This window comes from Hemibagrus wyckioides, linkage group LG13, assembly GCF_019097595.1.
Source record: "Hemibagrus wyckioides isolate EC202008001 linkage group LG13, SWU_Hwy_1.0, whole genome shotgun sequence".
Classification (NCBI taxonomy): Eukaryota; Metazoa; Chordata; class Actinopteri; order Siluriformes; family Bagridae; genus Hemibagrus; species Hemibagrus wyckioides.
Genome location: NC_080722.1, coordinates 15,915,112 through 15,938,034, shown reverse-complemented (window position 1 = coordinate 15,938,034; position 22,923 = coordinate 15,915,112). Strand labels below are relative to the sequence as shown.

General features: G+C 38.5%; 2 protein-coding genes across 6 annotated transcripts; one reads left to right on the top strand and one right to left on the bottom strand.

Annotated features, from left to right (window-relative positions):
- Positions 1–3,119: 3,119 nt before the first annotated feature.
- On the bottom strand, positions 3,120–6,155 carry cby1 (chibby homolog 1 (Drosophila)). The gene is made up of 5 exons (XM_058406781.1): positions 6,064–6,155; positions 5,641–5,730; positions 5,325–5,430; positions 5,104–5,216; positions 3,120–3,403 (listed from the first exon to the last, which is right to left on the bottom strand). The coding sequence occupies exons 2-5, from the start codon at positions 5,716–5,718 to the stop codon at positions 3,323–3,325; spliced, it is 378 nt and encodes a 125-aa protein (XP_058262764.1). The 5' UTR covers positions 5,719–5,730; positions 6,064–6,155; the 3' UTR covers positions 3,120–3,322.
- A 3,926-nt stretch (positions 6,156–10,081) lies between these two features.
- On the top strand, positions 10,082–21,347 carry zc3h7bb (zinc finger CCCH-type containing 7Bb). 5 transcript variants are annotated; one of them, XM_058406353.1, is made up of 22 exons: positions 10,082–10,222; positions 11,365–11,425; positions 11,514–11,550; positions 11,642–11,839; positions 11,960–12,118; positions 12,899–12,979; positions 13,087–13,146; positions 13,241–13,283; positions 13,415–13,638; positions 13,991–14,288; positions 14,607–14,665; positions 14,798–14,897; positions 15,000–15,161; positions 15,307–15,512; positions 15,624–15,724; positions 15,888–16,069; positions 16,768–16,844; positions 17,036–17,280; positions 17,621–17,726; positions 17,861–17,969; positions 18,065–18,198; positions 18,406–21,347. In XM_058406353.1, exons 2-22 carry the CDS (start codon positions 11,367–11,369, stop codon positions 18,439–18,441), a joined length of 2,676 nt encoding a protein of 891 aa, XP_058262336.1. In that variant the 5' UTR covers positions 10,082–10,222; positions 11,365–11,366; the 3' UTR covers positions 18,442–21,347. The 5 variants fall into 5 exon arrangements, with proteins under 5 accessions (XP_058262336.1, XP_058262334.1, XP_058262337.1 ...); XM_058406351.1 differs by having other exon boundaries at positions 17,012–17,280; XM_058406354.1 differs by having other exon boundaries at positions 11,365–11,427; positions 11,507–11,550; positions 14,837–14,897; positions 17,012–17,280.
- The last annotated feature ends 1,576 nt before the right edge of the window (positions 21,348–22,923 follow it).

The window sequence follows — 22,923 nt, the reverse complement described above, 5'->3', positions numbered from 1 at the left end:
GGATGAGTGAGTTTGGTGTGGAGGAACTTGACTGGCCTGCAAAGAGTCCTGACCTCAACCCGACAGAACACCTTTGGGATGAATTAGAGCAGAAACTATGAGCCATACTTTCTCATCCAACATCAGTGCCTGACCTCACAAATGCGCTTCTAGTGGAATGGTCAAACATTCCAATAAACACACTCCTAAACCTTGTGGAAAGCCTTCCTAGAAGAGTTGAAGCTGTTACAGCTGCAAAGGGCGGGCCTACTCCATATTAAAACCATAATAATAAAGCCTCAAAAAGTCAGAATGCACAAACCCATGTGTATAAATCACACCAAAATATGGATTTTAATTAAAAACACAGAAATATTATTACACACCGCTTGATGGACTTTTATTTGATGAGTATGTGCAGTATTGACATTAAAAGTTATACTTCATTGGGATTGGTCAGAAGGTGGTCAGCATGGCCCTGACAGCAGTTCAGGTTAGAATGAAATCTCTCTTTTTTATGAATGTACTCATAAAAAACGAAGGTTGAAGTTATGTTTTCAGGTGAAAAGTATTTTTTTCTCCTCAACTATTGTGCCCTTTTTGCAATATTTACCATTAGCTTAAATTTCTTTTGTAAAGCTGCTTTGAGACAATGTCCACTGTAAAAAGCGCTATACAAATAAATTGAATTGAAATTTGATCTGCTGCTTAGCCAAATCTGTTAGCTACTGCAAGCTGCATTAGCAAAGAAAACAGTTTAAATGTAGCTAGTTAATGTTAGTGAACTTGTCTCGAACATGCCTTTTCAAATTAGATAGAGTTCATGTCTTCTAGGCTGGCAAAGGAGTCTCATTTTCTGTGTACTCCAGTGTATAGAAACGTTATACTACACATTACACATTACAGGACCAGGGATGTTCATCCTCAAGATCCACACTGCAGTCCATATTCAGACACACACCCATAGCTAGAATGCTAACTGTTGTGTATCCTGACAATATCACAGCTGATGTTAGATCAACATGATTTTTTTAATACTATAATGAACCTCATTGGATGCTATAAACTAATAATAATAAGTCAATAATCAGATGCCAGACTGAGCCTGTTTGATTGCCAAAGGTTTTTTTTTCTGTGAAAGGTCATTAAATATGTACGGAGGTATTCGACTTAACCCTTTACATAAAAAAGAAAGAAAACCGCACCGGAGACATCACATCATCAACACATGCAACGCGACTACTTTGGCTCCAAAACATGCGGGTAGCTGGATGAACGAATAATGACATGTGGAGTAAAGTACCGAAGAAGGTTAAGGGGCTTGGCAGGGTTTCACTGGATGCTGTACAGGTTTGACTCATGAACAATAAGATCATAGAGGTCATCAGAGACAAGTAGTTTGAAACAGAATTTCACCATCTGATGGAGGGATCTGTAACCATTCAGGGTGAACTGGAGGCACAGTGGTGAGACATGTTTTCCATCGTGGGGTTTAGGAAGAACCTCATCATCTTCAGACAGAATTTCACCTTCATCATCCTCCGTGGTATTACATCTATCTTGACTATCTATAAAAACATACAAAATGTAAGTTTCCAGTGCCAGTGAAAGCACAACAAAAATAAAACAGTGTGACATTTGACTACTATTTTTTTATGCTGTCTGCTGCATAAACCTGTCAGAACCATTTTACTACAGGAAATAAATCAACTCATTAGACTTGGTTGTGTACAAATGAGCTCAACAATCCAAACCCTAAATGAAAATAATTTTTCCTCTTCTGCTTAAACCTTTTTTCTCCATTCCACTCCTCCTCACTGTCAGATATGATTTGCCTAACATTCCAATTCTGCTCTTACTTTCCACAGAACAACTTTATGTCCATTTTTCTGAAACAATGTGTTAAAATAAGTAAAATTAAATCAAAAAAAAGAAAATAAATATTTTTATATTCTGCATAAATACTTGTGATGACATCAAAACACATTGTCAGCAAAAACTTCCTTAAAAACTACCCCTTATCACACAACGTTGCCTTGAGGCAACAAAAAGAAAAACTTATTTTCTGAACATGCAAAGTACCAAAAAAACATTAAAGCACGACAAAAATCTTCTTTATGCCTTCATGCATGCAGATATATTTTTAATTTACAGTTAATGTCATTTTAAATTAGATTACCAAAGTAAATACCTTCATCGCACACCATGTGCTCCTGCGACCATGTGCCAGAAAAGGAATACTGCTCAAATTCCTGAAGACGTTAATGCTGGTTCTGATAGAAAGGTGTCACAATACACAATGCATTATGGGTCAGGGCTGATTTGGCAGCAAAAGGGGGACCAACACAATGTTAGACAGGTGGTCATGTCTGGTCAGTGTATAAGGAGATGTACAACATGTTTAATTATAAATATGTCATTGCTCATGGTTACGAATGACTAAAAATGTTGCACACGTAGCTTCCCTTCTCTTGATTTCTCTTAAACTGTCTGTTTATAACCTTAGAAAATACAATCTTTGTTTAGTTGTTATTACTGATAATTACTTTAATCTAGTTACCAAGCTAGTTGGCTGATACTAGCTGCAATGCTGTATGGTTACAGTGTGCATGTTGTTTAAGCAGCAAATTAAAAACAAATATTAAATATTATTCATGTAACCTTAATTAAAAACATGAAAGAACATGAAAACATTGCATTCATTTTTCGGAACCACTGCAATAAAAAAAAGCAGTCTTTCACCCATACTGTACGTGCTTCATACCACATACAACAATCCCCACAAATCTGTGTGCACATTTTAGAACACACACAACCCCAGTAATCTCCTTGTCTTAAAAGCTGACCAAACAGTGCAGTAGTGTACTCAGAGAAGAATACAGTGTTGACTGATTTAGCCTTCAGGGATCATTTTACCTAACTGTAAAACTTCAGTACGCTCTATACAACTCATACTTTGACTTTTTTGGTTGATATGTAATGATAATAGCTGTTATCCTGTTTGGCCTTATAGTATAGCTCTTTCTATTATCTTGCTTTTATATTTTAACTAAGTCCATGTCAGACTCTCTTATCTTCTTTCTATATATAACACTGAAAAACATTCACAGCGACCCATTAAAGGAAAGAGGACTCATACATCACTACGAAAATATTTTTTATTGTTTATACAATGAATGAAGGAAAAATGTTTAAAACAAACATCTTAACAGTAAAAAAATCACAATTTTACATGAAAGTTCACAAGAAGTGAAGTCTCGTATTTAAATATGATAAATCATTTCTATGAAGAAACAAAACAATTTGCATCTAAAACACAATCAGCTGAAATCCATGCTTCCCGTCACTTTTTTGGTTTGTAGTGACTCTTCATGTCGTCTAATTCTTTCTGCATTAGATGTGACTCAGCTGTGGTTTCTGAGAGCTAATAGAGATGAGATGTCAATATCAGTCAATATGTTGAAGGAAAAATAATAGTATGTTACAGAATAAGAACAGAAAATACATTATTTCTTCTTCGATTAAAATCATAGAGCAAGTGATAAAGTATAGTCTGTTTTAAATGGTTTAAATTAGAAGAATAATATGGATAACGGAGGATCATTGGCATCATTAAGAGCATCCTGACCAACTCTCACAGTGTGGTTGTGAAGGCCAACAAAGTCTGAAAAGAAAAGCCTCCAAAGAATGTGAAATTCGCCCAAAACATTCTTAGTGCACAACTAGCAGCCACTAGAAATCTTCACCACACTAGATGTCGGTGTAGCACACAAAACATCATCAGGGACTTTCCTCCAGAGGAGATACAGGATCAGTCATGCCAGAACCAGCAGGTTCAGGGATTTGCTGAAATCTATACTACTCCCTTAGGCTAATAATGTTGTACTGCCTGTAATTATCCTGCAGCTCTGTTCTATACTGTATATTCTGTATTATTTCTATACAATTACAGATTCATAATAAATATCCTAGGCTATCTTTACATATCTGTACATGCATTGTTTATTATCCATAATAAACTAATTAATTAACTGAATAATCTGGACAGATTGCAAACTACAATGATGATATCTAATAGACCTACCTAACAAACTAATTAACTAACTAACTAACTGTCTATTACAACAGCAGCTCTAGTATGTATTTGGAAGAATTCAGGGACAAGGGTTCCCTTCCTATGGAGTTCAAACAGGATCAAACCTCCAAAAATCCAAGTCAGAAAGCACTGTCTATTCATTATTGCGTTACAATTACATTCTTAAGGAAATTACATATAAGCGTTAATTTAATGTCATCTGTTTTAGATTATTTATACGCTATATTGCCAAAAGGTTTAGGACACCCCTCTAAACTATTGAATTCAGGTGTTGTTTTTCAGCGGTTGGGCTTGGCCCCTTAGTTCCAGTGAAAGGAACACTTAATGCTTCAGCATACCAGTTTGGGGATGGCCCCTTCCTATTCCAACATGACTGTGCACCAGTGCACAAAGCAAGGTCCATAAAGACATGGATGAGTGAGTTTGGTGTGGAGGAACTTGACTGTCCTGACCTCAACCTGATAGAACACCTTTGGGATGAATTAAAGCAGAGACTGCGAGCCAAGCCTTCCCGTCCAGCATCAGTGCCTGACCTCACAAATGTGAGTCTAGAGGAATGGTCAAAAATTCCCACAAACACAATCCTAAACCTTGTGGAAATCCTTCCCAGAAGAGTTCAAGCTGTTATAGCTGCAAAGGGTGGGCCAACTCCATATTAATTTCATGTGCATGTAAAGGCAGATGTCCCAGTTTTTGTCTGGCTCACAGTCTCCGCACTAATTCATACCAAAGGTGTTCTATCGGGTTGAAGTCAGGACTCAGCCAAACTCTCTCATCCATGTCTTTATGGACCTTGCTTTGTGCACTGGTCTACAGTCATGTTGGAACAGGAAGGGGTCATCCCCAAACTTTTCCCACAAAGTTGGGAGCATGAAATTGTCCAAAATGTCTTGGTATGCTGAAGCATTAAGAATTCCTTTCACTGGAACTAAGGGGCCAAGCACAACCCCTGAATTCAATGATTTGGAGGGGTGTCCTAAAACTTTTGCCAACACAGAGTACCTGTAAAAGCTGAAGAGGAAACTCACCATATCTAACAGAAGTTCAATCTTAAGTTTCAGAAGATTGTTTTCTTCTTCTAATTGCAAATTCCTCTTCTTCAGTTTCTGCACCTCCTTGCTGGACGCATTACCTCCTGACTCTGTGACAAAGCGCAATCTTTAAACACACCACTATCAAAAAAGCCATTGAATAATAGAAAATTAAGCAACAGGAGCTTCTTTTTTTGGAATCAGGAGAAGAGCCTTACCTGTAATCCACTGTCCATCTTCAAATTTCAAGCTCTGTCCTCCGATATTCATTACAGGGGCTCCATATTCCAGCCCTAACTCAATCTCCCGAGTGGATCGATCCAACTGTAGGAAATGCAAATGTGTGTCTAGTAGACTATAGATTTATTGAGTAAATAATGGAAGTGTTGTGTGTGTGTGCACCATTATTACTATGAATAGATATATTGATTGCATTATTGTGACATATTATATATTATAATTGTTAATAGTAGTAGTAATCTGAAGAATTATAAAAAAAAAAAATTTAGTGTAGTCACAGTGATCATGCCTTACTGTATGGAGGTTCGAGAGAGATGCTGATTTCCGGGGTGGTGTCTTCTTGGGGCTGAATGTATTGCCAAAAAGGGGCATTTTAGTGTAACTCTAAAGAGAAATAAAGCAAAATAAGCAAAGATTGTTTTCAATGAGACATCTACAAAGTTTACTAAGCCGTTATAACATGCCACAGATGCTCCGATATTAATGTTAGTATTTCATGGTTACAGAAACAGCTGTACAAGCCTTTGCTTTAACCGTAAAGCTGTGAAACAACAGACACACGTTTTAAACATTAGCTTCAAAGCTAGTTACAGTTACAACAAGCAGGTCATCTTGGTGCATGCCTGGTAAAACACTGATAAACATATAAATAACATATTAAACACTTGCATTTTTATTATTATTATTATTACTTTATCCAGATTTTAATTGCTTTACCGTTGCTTTCCTGCGGAACAAAAATGTGTAAACATCGGGCTACTTCCGGCAGCGCTTAGCAACAGCGGGCACGCTTCTGTATTTAATAAAAGTCCCATTTAAACAGAACAGTATTAAACAGAACACAAGAAACCTTCTTTTTGTCTCATAGGCATGAATAAATAAATACATTTAAAACCAGAAATCTATCACAAATCTGTACGGAGTAACAGCTCTGTTTATTGCTGGAAATATAAATTGATCAACAATGAGTTTAGGTCTACAAAATGGACAGAATATTACAAGGTGGAGTGGTAATGAAGAGAAATACAAAGGCTGGTCTCACATCTGCCAAGAAAAGAAAAGAAAAGAAAAGAAAAGAAAAGAAAAAAGAAAAGAAAAAAGAAAAGAAAAAAGAAAAGAAAAGAAAAGAATGACCCCCAAGCCTTTTGGAATGATGTTTTGTAGACTAATGAGACATAAGTGGAAATTTTTTTGAGCTGGCATCAAGCTAAAACAGTATTTCACAATAAGAAGTTCATGCCATCCCTCAGGTATGGTGGTGGTAGCATGATGTTGTGAGAATACTGTCCTGTTTCAGAGCCTGGGTGACTTGGCATAATACACTATATTGCTAAACATTTTGGGACACTCCTCCAAATCATTGAAATCAGGTGTTGTTTTTCAGGGGTTGGGCTTTGCTCCTTAGTTCCAGTGAAAGGAACTCAGTGCTTCAGCATACCAAGACATTTTGGACAATTTCATGTTCCCAACTTTGTGGAAACAGTTTGGGGATGACCCCTTCCTGTTCCAACATGACTGCACACCAGTGTGCAAAGGAAGGTCCATAAAGACATGGATGAGAGAGTTTGGTGTGGAGGAACTTCACAAAGTCCTGACTTCAACCTGATAGAACACCTTTGGGATGAATTAGAGCGGAGACTGTGAGCCAGGCCTTCTCGCCCAACATCAGTGCCTGACCTCACAAATGCGCTTCTAGTGGAATGGTCAAACATTCCCATAAACACACACCTAAACCTTGTGGAAAGCCTTCCCTGAAGAGTTGAAGCTGTTCTAGCTGCAAAGGGCGGGCCAACTCCATATTACATTCATGTGCATGTAGGCAGACATACCAAAACTTTTTGCAGTATGGTGTTGGTGGAATAATGAATTCTATTTTCTGCCTCAGTATTACGGTACTTTAAATGGGAAGTTGAAAGCAATTCTGCAAAGAAGCATGGGCCAAAATTCCTCTACAGTCATGTGAAATACTGATCTCCAGTTATCAGAAGTAGTTATTCAAGTTGTTCCTGTTATTTAACTGCAGATGCTATGAGTAATGGTCACACAGCTAGTTTTTATATTTTGGGGTCAATTACTTTTTACATCAGTGTTTTGCAAAACCTGTTTCCTTCCTTGTCCGTGTTTAATAACTATTTTCAGTCATTTTTGTAGTCTTATCATATATGTTGTACAAGGAAATGAAATCAGTTAGTGTGGCAAATAATCAAAAATAGAGTAAATCATGAGGGTCAAATACTTGTTCTTTTTCAAACTATGACATTTACACTTTTTCATTTACACAACTGATTGCAGAACAAGGCTTAAAATAAAAAGCACTGGTTTTCAATGACCATACACAGACTATTTTTGAAAAATCAATATAAGCACAGAAATCAATATCACACACTTTTCCTACTTTTCACACAGAACTGTTCCTGTTTGCTGTCTGTTGACAAACCCCTGCCCAAAACCCGTAAGCTATCTTAGACATGTATTTAAAACTTGGCCTAGTGACTGTAGTTTTCTAAGCAAGAAACAGCGCTGCTTCTGTAGTCTGATGCATGTATTTTCACTGATCAGGCATAACATTATGAGCAGTGACAGGTGAAGTGAATAACACTGATTATCTCCTTATTATGGCACCTGTTAGTGGGTCAGATATATTAGGCAGCAAGTGAACATTTTGTCCTCAAAGCTGATGTGTTAGAAGCAAAAGCAGGTTCTGATAGAAAGTTGTCAGAATACACAGTCCATGATGGGTCAGAGCTGTTTTGGTAGCAAATGGGGGATCAACACAATATTAGGCAGGTGGTCATAATGTTGTGCCTGGTTAGTGTATGTAAATTATTTATCTGAAGTAAGACCATTGGACTAGAGTCTAGCTACCAGGCCTTAGACATTCAACCTTTTATCTATTTCTAATTGTATATATCCTCTCTAGTCTAATTTACTAAACAACATGACTTAAAAAACAATGACAAAAACAAAATGTTGAAATGTGAATGAATAGTATGTGTTTATTCCTCATTTCATGTTTCATACACCATGGTGCTTGCCAAATGTAAAGGGCCACAAAACAAAACAGTTTTGATTTATTGCCAGATATCACAGATTGCTAAGCAGTGAAAGGTATCCTATCTTAGATGCTGAGCCAGACAAGGACTTTTTGCAGGTCATTGACTGTATATCTGTATATATGGGTGTGGATGAGGTACAAGCAAAACCAAAATGTCTCTGAGGTCCTCTAGTGGCTGGCTGCAGGATACATTTCTTAAATGAATTATTTTCATATTAATGGAACAGCGGACAAAGTTATTTTTTAATTTACGTCTCCACACATTATTCTGAGAATAGTGTTCTGTGAGTGTTCAGTTCAGTGGTGTTCTTTAACCTGGTTAAGTTAACCAGTCACTCTTCTTAAACGAGCTACACCAGAAAGGAAGGAACAGAGCATAAGAGTACACTTCTCCATTCAGATGGGTACCTTGCTGCAGGTTTCAGAGCTAGTTTAAAAAATAACCCTGCTATTTTTCTTAATTTGTGTAATGTTTGGAGCCTGCAAAAATAGAATTGCAGTTTCCCTTGCATTTGCATATCTGATACCTTGCCTTAAAACCTGCCAATTTGTGTAGGGAGTAAAAGTATAAATGCTTATGTATATCAGTTATACAAGAATTTAGAATTAGTTTTGAAAATTGTTTGGAAAATACTTGCATAAAATGGGAAATTTGGAGGCCAAGTCAACACTTCAAACTCATTGCTGTGCTCATCAAAACATTCCTGAAACATTTTTGCTTTGTGGTACTGCATTATCCTGTTGAAAGTGGCCACAGCCATCAGGGTATACAGTATCCATGAAAGGGGGTACATGGTCTGCAACAATGCTTAGGTAGGTGGTACGTGTCAAAGTAACATCCACATGGATGGCAGGACCCGAGGAGAACATTGTCCAAAGCATGACACTGCCTCCGCCGGCTTGCCTTCTTCCCATAGTGCATCCTGGTGCCATGTGTTCCACAGGTAAGCGACTCACATGCACCCAGCCATCCACGTACTCCGTGGTCCAGTTCTGATGCTCATGTGCCCTTTGTTTTAGTGCACAGGGGTCTGCATGGGCACTGCGACTGGTCGAACACCTTTCTATCAGAACCAGCATTAACTTCTTCAGCAATTTGAGCAACAGTAACTCGTCTGTTGGATCGTTCCACACAGGCCAGCCTTCGCTCCCCACTAGCATCAATGAGCCTTGGCCACCCATGTCACTGATTCACCACTGTTCCTTCTTTGGACCACTTTTGATCGATACTGACCACTGCAGACCAGGAACACCCCACAAGAGCTGCAGTTTTGGAGATGCTCTGATCCAGTCGTCTAGCCATCACAATCTAGCCCTCATCAAACTCACTCAAATCCTTAGGCTTGTTGACTTGCTGCCTAATATATCCCACCCACTAACAGGTGCCATGATGAGGATCAGTCTCATTCACTTCAGTGCTCATAATGTTATGCCTGATCGGTGTATATATATATATATATATATATATATATATATATATATATATATATATATAGTGTTTGAGCTGGGCCTGTAACAGCGCCACCTACTGTCGGGTATTTTCAGAACGCTCTTTCAATCGTCTCTCTTTAGGACCCGCCGTCTCCACTCACCGGCCCAATTCAACTTGGGCACAACTTGGAGAAATCGACAGGGAAGTCTCACATGTTTCGTCTACATTTGGGAACATTCATTTTGGGTAAAGGGATACTCGGAAAAGGATGATTTAAGGAGGAGAAAAAATACAAAAGTTGAGATTTACTTCCAGATTAATTTTCTTTTTACACGGAATTCATTGGTGTTTAAAACATATTGTGGGAGAGTGAACACGATTTGCCCTAGGTGGGTGAGCTAATGTGCACAAAACACGCTGCTGTTTTAATTAACACTGTCTAGACGGCTTTTGTTATCGTTACCTGCTTTAATTGAAAAAACTATTTATTTGTTTTAACTGGAGATAGCTAACGCAATCCGTCTTCATGAGAACCAGCAGTTTATATGATCCTGGTGTTGGCGTTTGATTTCATATGCACAACTTACTGCCAGACGCTAACCTAGCTAATGCTACACTATAATAATAAACGCCGTACTGTTGTGATATGCCTGTAGGTATATGCGCGTTTAAGTGTATTTTTTGTGTAAGTAGAAAGCAATGCAATCTGCCGATACTGCCGAAATAAGATAGCTAGCTAACGCACGAGATGGTTGTTAGCCTCCGTGTTGTTAGAGGCCCACTCCGGGAATGTAGCCTGCTAGCTAGCGCCAGTTTATTACAAGACTGGACACATCGGATACTTTGATCCTTAAACTGGTTAATGAAATGGATTTTCACCTACATATGAATTTTGATCTTAAACTGCTTGGCTAATTTACAACAGTGAACTATTGCCTATGAAGAGATCAGATAACTATAGCTAATGTCGCTGGCACGCTAGCTAACCATACAGCTCACTAGCTGCAGCCCTGTGTAGTAGTTTTCGCTTCTTGCAGCGGGGGTAAACATTTATTTTGGGGTTTTTTCTCTGCGGGTGCTTCATTTCTGTCTTATAATTCTTTAAATTGATCCAAAAAACGCGAGGCGTACAGAACGAGGTTGTAATTGTTCATTAACAAAAAAAAAACTTCCCTTATCTCTAGTTATAGAGCAACCTCGCGCATGCGCGGTGTGTGAAAAACAGCTTGGAATTAAAAGTTAAGGCCACGAGATTTGATGTTTGTTTTATTTATTTTTGATTGATTTCACTTAATTCACTGTTGGAAAGCAGTGTTTAGAAAGTTGCACATATCTAAACGATCTTTTAATGAATAGCTGTATACTATGCAAAAAAAAAAAAATAGCATCCATAAATGTGGCAAAAGTCTTAATGATTAGGACGCAATGAATTTTTACGTTGTTGTTGCATGTTATTTTTCTAATGCAATGTACTAAAGGCTAATAATTAATGATTTTTTTTTTTGTTTTTCATTACTCCTTCGTTGTGTAGCAATGGATCCAGAGAGACTGAAGCGCAAGGAGGAAATAGAGAAGGCCCTGGGATTCATACAGTATGCCTTTTTACTGCTTTCTGTTTACTTACTGTATTTCACAGTTTACAGTTTGGCTGTTTAGTGATGTTATATTATGGTTCCGCAGGTCATCTTTGCCTTTCCCTGATCCAGATGGTTATGAGGTCAGTGTGTGATTTTATTGTGCATCATTTCTGAAAAAGTAATCTGTGTTTAGTCATTTTGATGAATAATCTCATGTTTTCTACTCTGCAGACATTTTTGACTCAGTTAGTTTGCAACTTGCTGGATGAAGGTAACACAGTGTTTCGTGAGGGAGATTGGAGGCAAGCAGCTGTGCACTACAGCGAAGGAGTGAACGTAGCTCGATATGCTCAGTCTGAAGCACTGGTCATTCCTCCAGAACTGCTTGAAAGTCTGTACGTGAACAGAGCTGCTGCACACTATAGCCTTGTAAGTGCATAGATCATGTCACATGTTGCACCCTTAATCTCGCAGTGTGAAAGTGCCTGTCTCCTTTCAGGTGGAGCTCATGCTCTGATTAAAATATCATTGGTTTCCTCTCTTGTTTAGGAAGAGTATGAGCAAGGGGTGCAGGACTGTGACTGTGCACTGGCTGTGTCTGAGGGCAGCCGGAGAGCACTCTACAGGAAGGCCCTGTGCTTGAGAGAGCTGGGCAGATTCAGAGAGGCCTATGAGTGTGGCACTGGGTGTCTGCTTGCTGCCCCTCATGTAAGTCCATCCTGCATATGTTGACATGCAAAGACTTTTGACTTTGAATAAATCCAGTTGAATTTATTCCAGTTGCAGATTGCATACAGGCAAAACAGACACTGTTGAAAATCTCCATTTGCATGCATAGTACATGTAAATAAAATTAAGCATATAGACATGGAAATATCATTACCATAATGAGAAGCTAGCCGTGTAACATGAGTACGTTCCCTTACAGGACTGTTTTTATACGGCAGGCTTGTAGGCAAGCGTGCATCATCAAAACTGCAAATAAGTGCATTATTAAATGGCTTGCCCAATGAGATCAGATTATTAACTGTTATCTGGCTATTTATAAATGTGGCTTGAGGTAGAAGTAAAGCTATGCACAGGAATTAACAGTGGTGAGATCATGTATGCGGAAATGTTAGCTTCTTTTTTTTTTTTGTCAGTTAGCTCTGTTGTGTGGTATGCTGCCTTGTAATGTGTTTGAAATAGATTTGAAAATATGGCTTCACAAGTCTCAGAAGAAGCACTTGCAGATAACAGCCCTAACAGATAGCTGTTGTATGATGGGGAGTGCATTAGCTCACTAGCCAAGCTTTCACTAGTGTAATGCTTAATACTTCGCTTCTGTGATTTTTGTAGCCTGGATTGAATCACTGAGAAAAATGACATTTTGTTAAGTCTTTGCTATAAGCTATAATTTGAATCAGTGTACAAAAAAATCACTGGCTTGTTTGCTGTTTTGTCTCATGAGTATGTTTGAAAGAATCTTTAATCTTTCAATCAATACAGGACAGACAAGTCAGTGAGTTGGCTAAGGACCTGGCCAGCAAACTTGGCCTGAAAATCCGCAAGGCCTATGTTAGTCCTCAGGTATGTAATGTAGACTCATTCAGTATGGTATTTGTGGGAATTTGAATAAAAGACAGTTCAAGGTTTTAGAGGAAGCTTGTAACCATTACAAAAATGTTTATGTTCAGGTTGAATCCACAACATCTGGTCCAGCAAGTAATGGTGAAACTGCACCATCTGGAGGGGAGGCAAGTATAGGCTTCTGTCTGCTTCAGATTTGTGTAATGTCAATTTATGTAATGTCACTTAGTCCAACTTTTCCTCTACTGAAACTTTCTTCAGACATCTTCAAATGGTCTTGAGTCGCTGAACGATATGAATTCAGGTACAGCTGCATTCAGAGACATTCAAATGTATATGTAGAAATGTCTTTTTGTTTTTAGATGCGAATACACATTTGAATGAATAATCGCATAGTCAAATGTGTGTTTGACCCTGGTTCTGGATGATCCCCAGATTTGTCCAGTGCCCAGTGCATCCCTGCACCTTTGGCCACCCCAATTCCTGTCAGTGATGACCCTTCAATGCCCTCGCTGGCTCCTATAGTTCCCCAGGACACACCTGAGAGCCCCAGTCAGGGGCCCACAGGGCAGGTGCAATATTCTGTGCCAGTGTCTGAGGATATGGGTGAATGTGTGATTAACTCAGGTCTGCTGGAAAAAGGAGCTGAGGTCACCGTGGTGAGTCCATGATCAGCACTTTAGGATCTTAGGCCTGAACAGATTTCAGCAGTCTTTTCACAACCCTTGGTAGCATGTTCATGTGTTCTGCATATTCTTAAGTGTTGTATTGACATCAAGCTACCGAATGAACACATTATTTGTGTCTTTCTAGTGAAATATACATACAGTATTACAGTTAGACTACAGATCTCATTATCACAAAATAGCAATATGTCAAATATTTTCTAGAAATTAATCATTCTTATAATATTCATTTAACATTTAATGTTTGTTTTTATGGTTGTAATTGACATCATGCATTATTATTGTTTTGTTAATCAACTAACTCTTTACTTTCTCTGTCTATTAGAACTCTGTGCAAGGTGCCATTCCTACTAACCTCCCAAACACAGTGGTAGGGTTGCGTACTACCTACCCCTCTGCTCTTCCAGCCCCTTCATCCCCGCTCACTCCCCCTTATTTTGCCCCCACTATGAACCCCCTCACTCAGCTGGACTCTTTTTCATCACTTGGCCAGAGTGAGAGCTCACAAGCCTTGGAGTCTCTCATCCCTTACCCTGCTGGGTCTGGAGAGGCTGTTGGGAGGGCCAGAGCTGAATCACTCAGTACACAAGGAATCGATTCTCTCTCTGAGTATACATTACCAGGTAATGTTATGTTACAGCTGTGTTAGCTGTAGGAAAGCATTAATACCGATTCAATATCTGAGCATGTTTTTTGGAAGCATCTGTTAAATGATGTGCAAAATCACTATTATTATGTTTAAATGCTTCAAAACCTGTATGTTGTGACATTGTACGCACTCAAAGGATAAAATACATCAGTAGACCAGATATCACTGATATTTAATGAGATTCCTTTTGTTTCTTATTTATATCCTGATGCATGTTTAACATTGAAATAAATGCATAACTTTAAGATTTTAATGATGAAGCGTTTTGCCTATTTCCTCTTGATATACTCAGGAGGAAGAGTCTCAAGCACTTTCTTCTCTGGATTACGGAACCATAGTACCACTCACTCGGTGAGCACATTTTGCTATTTTACTCACTAATCAATCTTTCACTTCTCCTTATAGAGAGCCGCTCATCTGTTCACGTTTTGGTCATAAAGTATATTTTGTCCAACAAACTATTTTTGACGTATGATCCTGTAGAATGGCTCAGCTGCCACCAACCTTTCCCTCTTGTCCCAGAATCCACTGGCTGCCACCCATGAGTTCAGACAGGCCTGTCATGCATGCTACAGTCGCATAGGTATTGTGTGTGTGACGCATCTGTCTATAATGCATTTATATTCAACGTACTATATCGACAATGGGCTTAATAAGCGATTTTTGATATTCGTTCCTGATGTAGGTCCTCGAGTCATGGATTACAAGTATCAGCCTGACGCAGCGCATCGCTGTAAGAGAGATGTGCTGCTCTGTCGCCTCAAATCGTCTGAAGACACCACTTGGAAGAGGATACGACCTCGCCCTGCCCGCAATAACTTCCTTGGAGCATTTGTTCTTTGCAAAGGTATTTCACTTTACTGCAGAAACTTTAACAAGCCCTCTTTTCATAAACAAAGTTACCATTTCACTTTGACACAAAAAGTTAAGTCCAGTTGATTTGTATTAGTTTGCTGATGCTTTTTTTTTTTTTTTGGAACCTCTCCATGCAGAAGTGCAGGAGCGTCAGGAATGCCAGTATGGAGAAAACTGCACATTTGCCTATTGCCAGGAGGAGATAGATGTCTGGACCCAGGAGAGGAAAGGAGCATTAAGTCGAGAGCTGCTATTCGACCCCCTGGGCACAAATGAAAGACGAGCACTTAGTGTTACTCGCTTATTGCAAATTCATATGGGCATGTTTATGTTCCTCTGTGAGGTAGTTTAATACTGCACCACAAACCCCTTATACATTAAAAGTTATTTTTGTACATTGATTTGATACCTGAATCTGATATCCGATTCCTCTTCTGCTCCTCCTTTATTATAGGAATGTTTTGACAGTAAGCCTCGTATTATAAGTAAGCGCAGCAAAGAGAACCTTGGTGTCTGCTCCAACCTGACTGCAAAGCATCCTTTTGATGATAATAAGTGAGCCACCTCTCTGATTGTTGTTTTTCCTGTACAACTTTTATAACTCACATGATTTTTAAATTAGATGACTGTGATTTTTGGAATAATGTAGACTTTTCTCAGTATGTTTGTGCCCACTAATACATTTGTGTGTCTGTTTGTGTTGCATGTGTAATGGCAGGTGCCTAGTGCATGTGGTACGCTCAGCCAACGTGCGCTACAGTAAGATTCGCCCACTCCATCCACTCTGCCAGTTTGACGTATGCCGCCATGAGGTGCGCTATGGCTGCCAGAGGGAAGACAGCTGTTCTTTCGCTCACTCAGTTATTGAACTCAAGTGCTGGGTGCTCCAACAGGACACAGGTACAACATGCACAAATACTTAGTGTAAGCCAAACCTACCAAATTAAAATCCACCGAATTTTTTGAAAGCTGATTTCTTTATACTTTTGCATATGTTGATCACTTGTAACATGCACAGCTTATTTGCTTGTAGTGACGCCCAAAAACCTCTGTAAAAGTTCAAGTACACAGACAGGGAGCACAAAATAAACAATCAGCATAAAGCCTGAAAAACAAAAATGGAATAAAAAATGGACTCCGAATGAATGAACAGGGTCAAGCCTGAAAGGCAGAAGTTGGAATTTATATGGTGGCATTTCTTTTATCACAGTTGAGAAGTTTTGTCATACTCTTAGTATAAAGAAGAGATTTTGATAAAGACTACTGAATACTGCTAAGTTGAGATCGAAGTAGGCATCTGCCTAAATACTGTAAACATTATAAAAATAAATTAAAGATTGTTCCACAATTTAGGAAATCTAGACATAGATGAAATCACTTCATCCACTTCCAGTATATCTAACCACATGACATTGCCCTACCATGTATTTGGATGTTCCCAAAAAATAAAAAACAAATTTCCCCAAATGTTTGTTGAATGGGATAAAATGACAGATCTATCTAAATAAGCCGCATAAAGTCATGTGCAGAAAGCTGAAATCAAGAACAAGAGGAGAAATTTTAACATCGTCCCCCATGTTGTATAAATGTGTGTTCAGGTATCACCCATGAGGAGATGGTGCAGGAGTCTAAGAGACACTGGCAAAGACTGGAGCAGAATGCACAAAGACAGAAGGTGTGGCTCTCATAGACTGTGACTCTTAAGAGAGGACTGTCACCTAACTCATTTTACATTAAAATTAGCTAGTTGCCCATCATCTTTGTTTCATTCAATCTTCCATAATGTTTTCATATTTTAGTTGTCATTAAAATGCAGTTCTATGCTTCAATTTTTTTTTTAAGATAAATTATCTTCCCAACTTTCAGCCCATGCATGTGCCTCATCAAGCCAGCAGCACTAGCAGTAATTCTGTGAGCAGTGCTGGTTATGGGACAGGAGGAGGGGTCGGAGTGGGTGGTGACGGAGGTGGAGGCTCAGGAGGAGGCACATGTGGCCGAGGCCGTGGGCTCAACCTCAAGATGAAGTTTGTGTGTGGCCAATGCTGGAGAGAGGGCCAGGTCAATGAACCGGACAAGTCACTGAAATACTGCACTGCAAAAGCCAAACACAGGTGAACCTACTACTAGGTCTTATGCTGTTTATTGCACAGCCAAGGTTTTCAATTAAAAAAACTGTTTCATGCTTTGTTATTAGATAGAGATAATGATTCATTCCCAGAAACCTGGTGGCAATTAAATTCTTAGTTCTGATCTTGAAATCTGACCTGTGTACTCCCATAGGAAATATGGTGAATGCAACATAGTTCTACTGTCAGAAATTATTTTTTACATACATACAAACATCTGGAATCTGTATGATTTTAGCAGCATGTATGTAAAATAACATTGTATTTTATCTCTGTTTTACTGCATTCAAGTCATACCCTCTCCTTTGCTCATTCCTATTTCCAGCTGGACTAAAGAACGCCGGGTACTGTTGGTAAAATCGTTTGAAAAGAAAAAGTGGGTAGTTGTACGTCCACTGCCATTCTCTCGAACTTACCCCCAGCAGTATGATGTAAGTTCTGAGCTCTTTCTTTGTACTTAGCCATATAGGTGACTACACACATCATAGTCTTTTTCTTTAAGTGCGGTGAACGTTGGAAAGCAAATGAACAGTAAGCCTCAAATTCATAACATCTTTGTTTCTAGATGTGTGTACACGTGATGAAACAAAAGAAGTGCCACTACATTGGGAACTGCTCTTTTGCGCACAGTTCAGAAGAAAGAGATGTGTGGACCTACATGAAGAACAACAGTTGTGAGTGTCTTGCCTTTTTTTTTTGTCTAAAGTAAAGCTCCATTATTGTTTTTCAGTTTTAAAAATAAAAAATTGTTTTTCTATCCTGCTTGCAGTGAGAGACATGCAGCAGATGTATGATTTATGGCTATCACTGACCAATCAGAACCGTAGATCAGATGGCCCCCTGATGACCCCACCTCCTGAAGAAAAACAGAATGTCATGCCAGCTGACTATACTGACTCGGTGGTGGGTGATTTTTAGGGTTTAATTTTATAATTTTGATGAGTGAAGAAATCGAACCTTAAATCTACTTCACAAGAACTAACTTGTTGCTGGGGTGTGTACAGCATGGGATATGTGGAATCTGTGCTATCTTAGCCAAGGCTTTATTTGATCTTGCTAGTTTTTATAGTGTGATGTCTGATTAATTGTGTGTGTGGCTTTGATTAACAGGCTGGTCAGCGCATGTCAGGAGGTGGTGAACTGTGACCCCCACCAAACCGTCGAGTGGTAGCCCTTGTGACTACCTGGCTGAGGCTTCCTGTCACGAGAATCAGTCAGATTGTATTCTCCATTCCCTTCAGTGCAACTCTAGGAAGCACTGTAATCTCCTGCTGACAGTCTGACTGTAAGCCTAACACGGTGATAGTGAACACAAACACACATGCTTCATCATTCATGCCCAGATACGTTTGTTGTAATTACACATGGCTGTGTGTTTTGTATGCAAACGAGTAATGACAGCCTATGTAATGTGAGGTCATTTTAATTCCAAATTATTCCAGTTTAATATACGAGTAGTTCCTTACTCTGTATTTTTGCCATATTGGCAGAAGAAAGTGATTGTGTAGCCAGCAAAAGCCCTCCAAAAGAGTTGTGAAATGTATTGAACACACCTTAGCAGTTATCCTTTGCCTGTCTGGCTGTTTCTTTATAGAACTAGCATGTAGGTTTGCTGCCTGTCTATCTCTACCATCCAGCCTTGCGTGCCCAAACTTGCATTTACATTCAGTTTGCACCGAGTGAGCTGTGAAAGGGGCAGTGTTTTGTAATAAATCGAGAGAGTAATTGGGGACAGTGATTGGATAATAGTCTGATCCTGTAGTACAACATGATCAGACCAGTCAGATATAAATGACTTCACTGTTATCATAGTGTTGAAGTTTAAGAAGCATAAATGATTGGAATTAGACTCATTTGAGCTTCTTTACCCTGAACCATCATGGAGCTCACTTGTCTATATTCAAAATGAGTTCTAAACAGTTCAACTTGGACAAAAAAAAGTCACAGTAGTTCTCTATAACTCATATTTACTCATTTCAGGCAAGGAACCTGAATGAAATTGAACTTGGAGAACTTTAGGCAGAAAAACTTGACAGGGTGTGCCTATACGTAATTATATTCCCACCAAAAATATATATATAAATATATATATATAGATATATACACACACTCATGATATACCTTGCTACTTTTAGTAAGTCCTGTCCATACGTATGGTGGACATACATATTTACTATACTACTAATGATTATTGATAACCTAGCAGTTAAAGCTTAATTAAATATAGCCTGACCTTGTATTGATTACATAGAATCTGTTGTTATTGAACTATGCTATATGACTTGTATTGCTGATTAGATGACTAGTGATTTTTCTTCTCGCTTCTGTGAGGGTCATTCCAGAAAGGTCAGTTTTTTTTGAGGTAGCCCCCAGCCTACATCAACAACTCAAAGAAAGAAATAGCTGTAAATCTTACTGTTAGCACACCTAACACCTTAGAAATATCGAGAGCTTTATGAATTTGAGTCGGGGCGTTATCTGGGTTGCAACACGCGTTAATTTCTTTAGAAGGGTTTCTGGAATGATCTTAATGTATGCTTCAGTGAGGGATTGTATTATTACTACTACTACTATTATGATTATGATAATGATTACTATTATTGACTGTTTATCCTCCTATATTCTATTGATATATGTATATGTTAATTGCAATGTATAACTCTCTCTTAAGTATATGTATCAATGTATGAACATAAAACATAACAGTGAATAGTCTATGTATGCTGAGAGACCGTCGGTTTAGGGAGGAGGTACTGTGTAGATACATGTGCTTGAGGTTTTGAGATGTTCATTAGTTTATTCTTGGGCTAGAAAATAAAGTACAGTGCGAGTTTACAAAGAGGTCATACAATATTGCTTTTTCTTCTGAATTGTTTCGAATGTTTTTTTGTTGCTGATCCTAATGGTAGGATCCACCATGTGCCTTTATTTTACCTTTGATATATGACTGGTGGATTTAGTGGATAATTGGTGGATGATTATATTTCCATACACAAGGCTTTACCTGCCCAAACTTCTTGCCTGGTTCTGATCAAGTCCTCAAGCTCATGTATTGTCGGCTGTATTGTGAGGAAATGCTAAGCATACATAAGGTTTTTTTTGTTTTGTTTGCATAGCACCTTATACACTATAAACATATATACAATTATAAATATCCTGAACATATATAATCTTTCTCTTTCAATATATGATAATTATATACATACTTAGACAACTTTTAATAATGAAATAGATGCAAGGTGGTGGACGGGTTTTGTGGTTTGTTTTGTTGGCTGATGTGGTTGGTTGTGGCATGCAGCTCCAGTTGTCTTGAATGTTCTCCTGTGGAACATCGACACTTTCCACAGAACTGTTGTGTTTTCTGGTTTTGGTAGCAGTTTCCACTCTTGACAGGTTGACAATCAGAGGAAGTGCGAGTAAGCTGAGAAGGTGGCGCAGAGAAACTTGGCTTACAGACACGCTGAATTATGAGGATGTTTGCAAATGGTCATATCAAAGGGTCAGAATCCCCCTAACCCTGGCCACTGGTTATTCGTTGGAGTTAAGAAAGATCGTCATCCACTCAACTAAATCACATCCCTGTCATTTTCAACTTGAGTTTACTTCATTTGAATGTGAACATGTGACATTTTGGATTTTCTTGGACTCCTTCCCCAAGTAGTTTGATCAAATGGGGAGAGATTGCACATGGTTAGACCTTTGTGTTTAATACTCTCTAAAAGCCAAGTCTCCAGTTTATGGCAGACGGTTAAACATTGATCTTGACATGATCCATATTTTGTCCTGAAAAGATTTCCTATCTTTTCAATAGAACACAGAATTATGGATGGAAGTTTAAGATGCTGTTCTCTGTCAAGATTAATTATTTTTCAACTAATAGCTGACAAAAATCAGGGTTTTTGGAAAGAAGAAGAAAAAAAAAAAGCCTCTTTTTGTACTGTATTTTTACATTGTTTGTTTTGTTTCTCCTTTTTGCTCCCTTATTGGAATGAATATTGAACACAGTGGACCAAATCTCATGAGTGCTTAACAATAAACAGATTGTTTTAGAATATGTGTTGTGTGTTTATTAAAGTAAAATTTGAAAAGGTTTTTTTGCCTTCTAAACAAACCATGATTAAACAAATCTTGATTAAAGAATTTATGATCTTCACCCTCTTTAGTTTAAAAAATAAACCTTTATTGCAAGCAACATGAACGTTTTATGAAAGAAGATAAACTCTTGAATTCTGGCTGCGTGTTCGATATCTTTCACGCCTGATGATGGGGCATGCTGACATGATGCACCTGAGCTGGTGTGGAAATTTGCTCTACTTCTGACCTGACACCTCTGTCATTCACGGTCTGAATTTGTGGTTTGTCAAAAATATATACTTTATGTAAACATTTCTTTCATAAGAATATTAAGGGTCTCAAACAAATATAATTGCATTGCTTATATGAGCTTTATTCCAACAAGTTTTTAATTACTAGATTGAGTTATGTGAAATATGTGACCAAGTATATACACTGATCAGCCATAACATTATGAACACCTGCCTAATATTGGGTTGGTCCCCCGTTTGCTACCAAAACAGTCCTGACCCATTGCTGTGGTATCTGGCACCAAGATGTTAGCAGCAGATCCTTAATGTCCTGTAAGTTATGAGGTGCGGCCTCTATGAATCGGACTTGTTTGTTTAGCACATCCCACAGATGCTCGATTGGATTGAGAACTGGGGAATTTGGAGGCACCTCAAACTCAACATCTCAAACTCGTTGTTGTGCTTATCAAACCGTTCCTGAATCATTTTTTCTTTGTGGCACGGCACATTATCCTGCTGAAACAGGCCACAGCCATCAGGGAATGAACCATTTCCATGAAAGGGTGTACATGGTCTGCAACAATGCTTAGGTAGGTAGTACATGTAAAAAATAACATCCACATGGATGGCAGAACTCATTGCCCAAAGCATGACGCTTGGTGGTGCACAAGGGTCAGCATGGGCACCTTGACTGGTTTGCAACTTTGCAGCCCCATACACAACAAACTGCGATGCACTGTGTATTCTGACACCTTTCTATCAGAACTAGCATCAACTTCTTCAGTGATTTGAGCACCAGTAGCTCATCTATTGGATCGGACCACACGGGCCAGCCAATTAAAATGTGTGTGGCTGATTAGTGCACAGTAATGTAGATGATGTTGAATGCCTGGACCTGGTACCCAGGATATACTAAAACAAACTGTTAACTCAGCACAGTCATGTTGAATGGATGTATGTATTTAAATTAAGTAAATTTGGTGAGCTTTTTTCAATGCTGGGATTAGGAAAAAGAAAAAATATATATTTCACAGAATTCTCCTCCTCAGGCTCATTGTTTTATTATTATTGCTGTAGTTTATAACTATACAGAATCTTCCAGGTTGGTTTCACAAGTTGCCAGTGAAACTAATCTGGATGTTGTCTAGTCCTTGCTGGAACTCCAGATTTTTTTTTTTTTTTTTTTAAAAAACCCCTAGAAGGACCTTTTCTACTGGGAATGGATTTGTTTTGATATGAAGACACCATGCTTTCCTGATATTTACATTCAGAACACATCAAATCATATAGTGACATCAAGACTGATCTTTCTTTGTATTTTTTT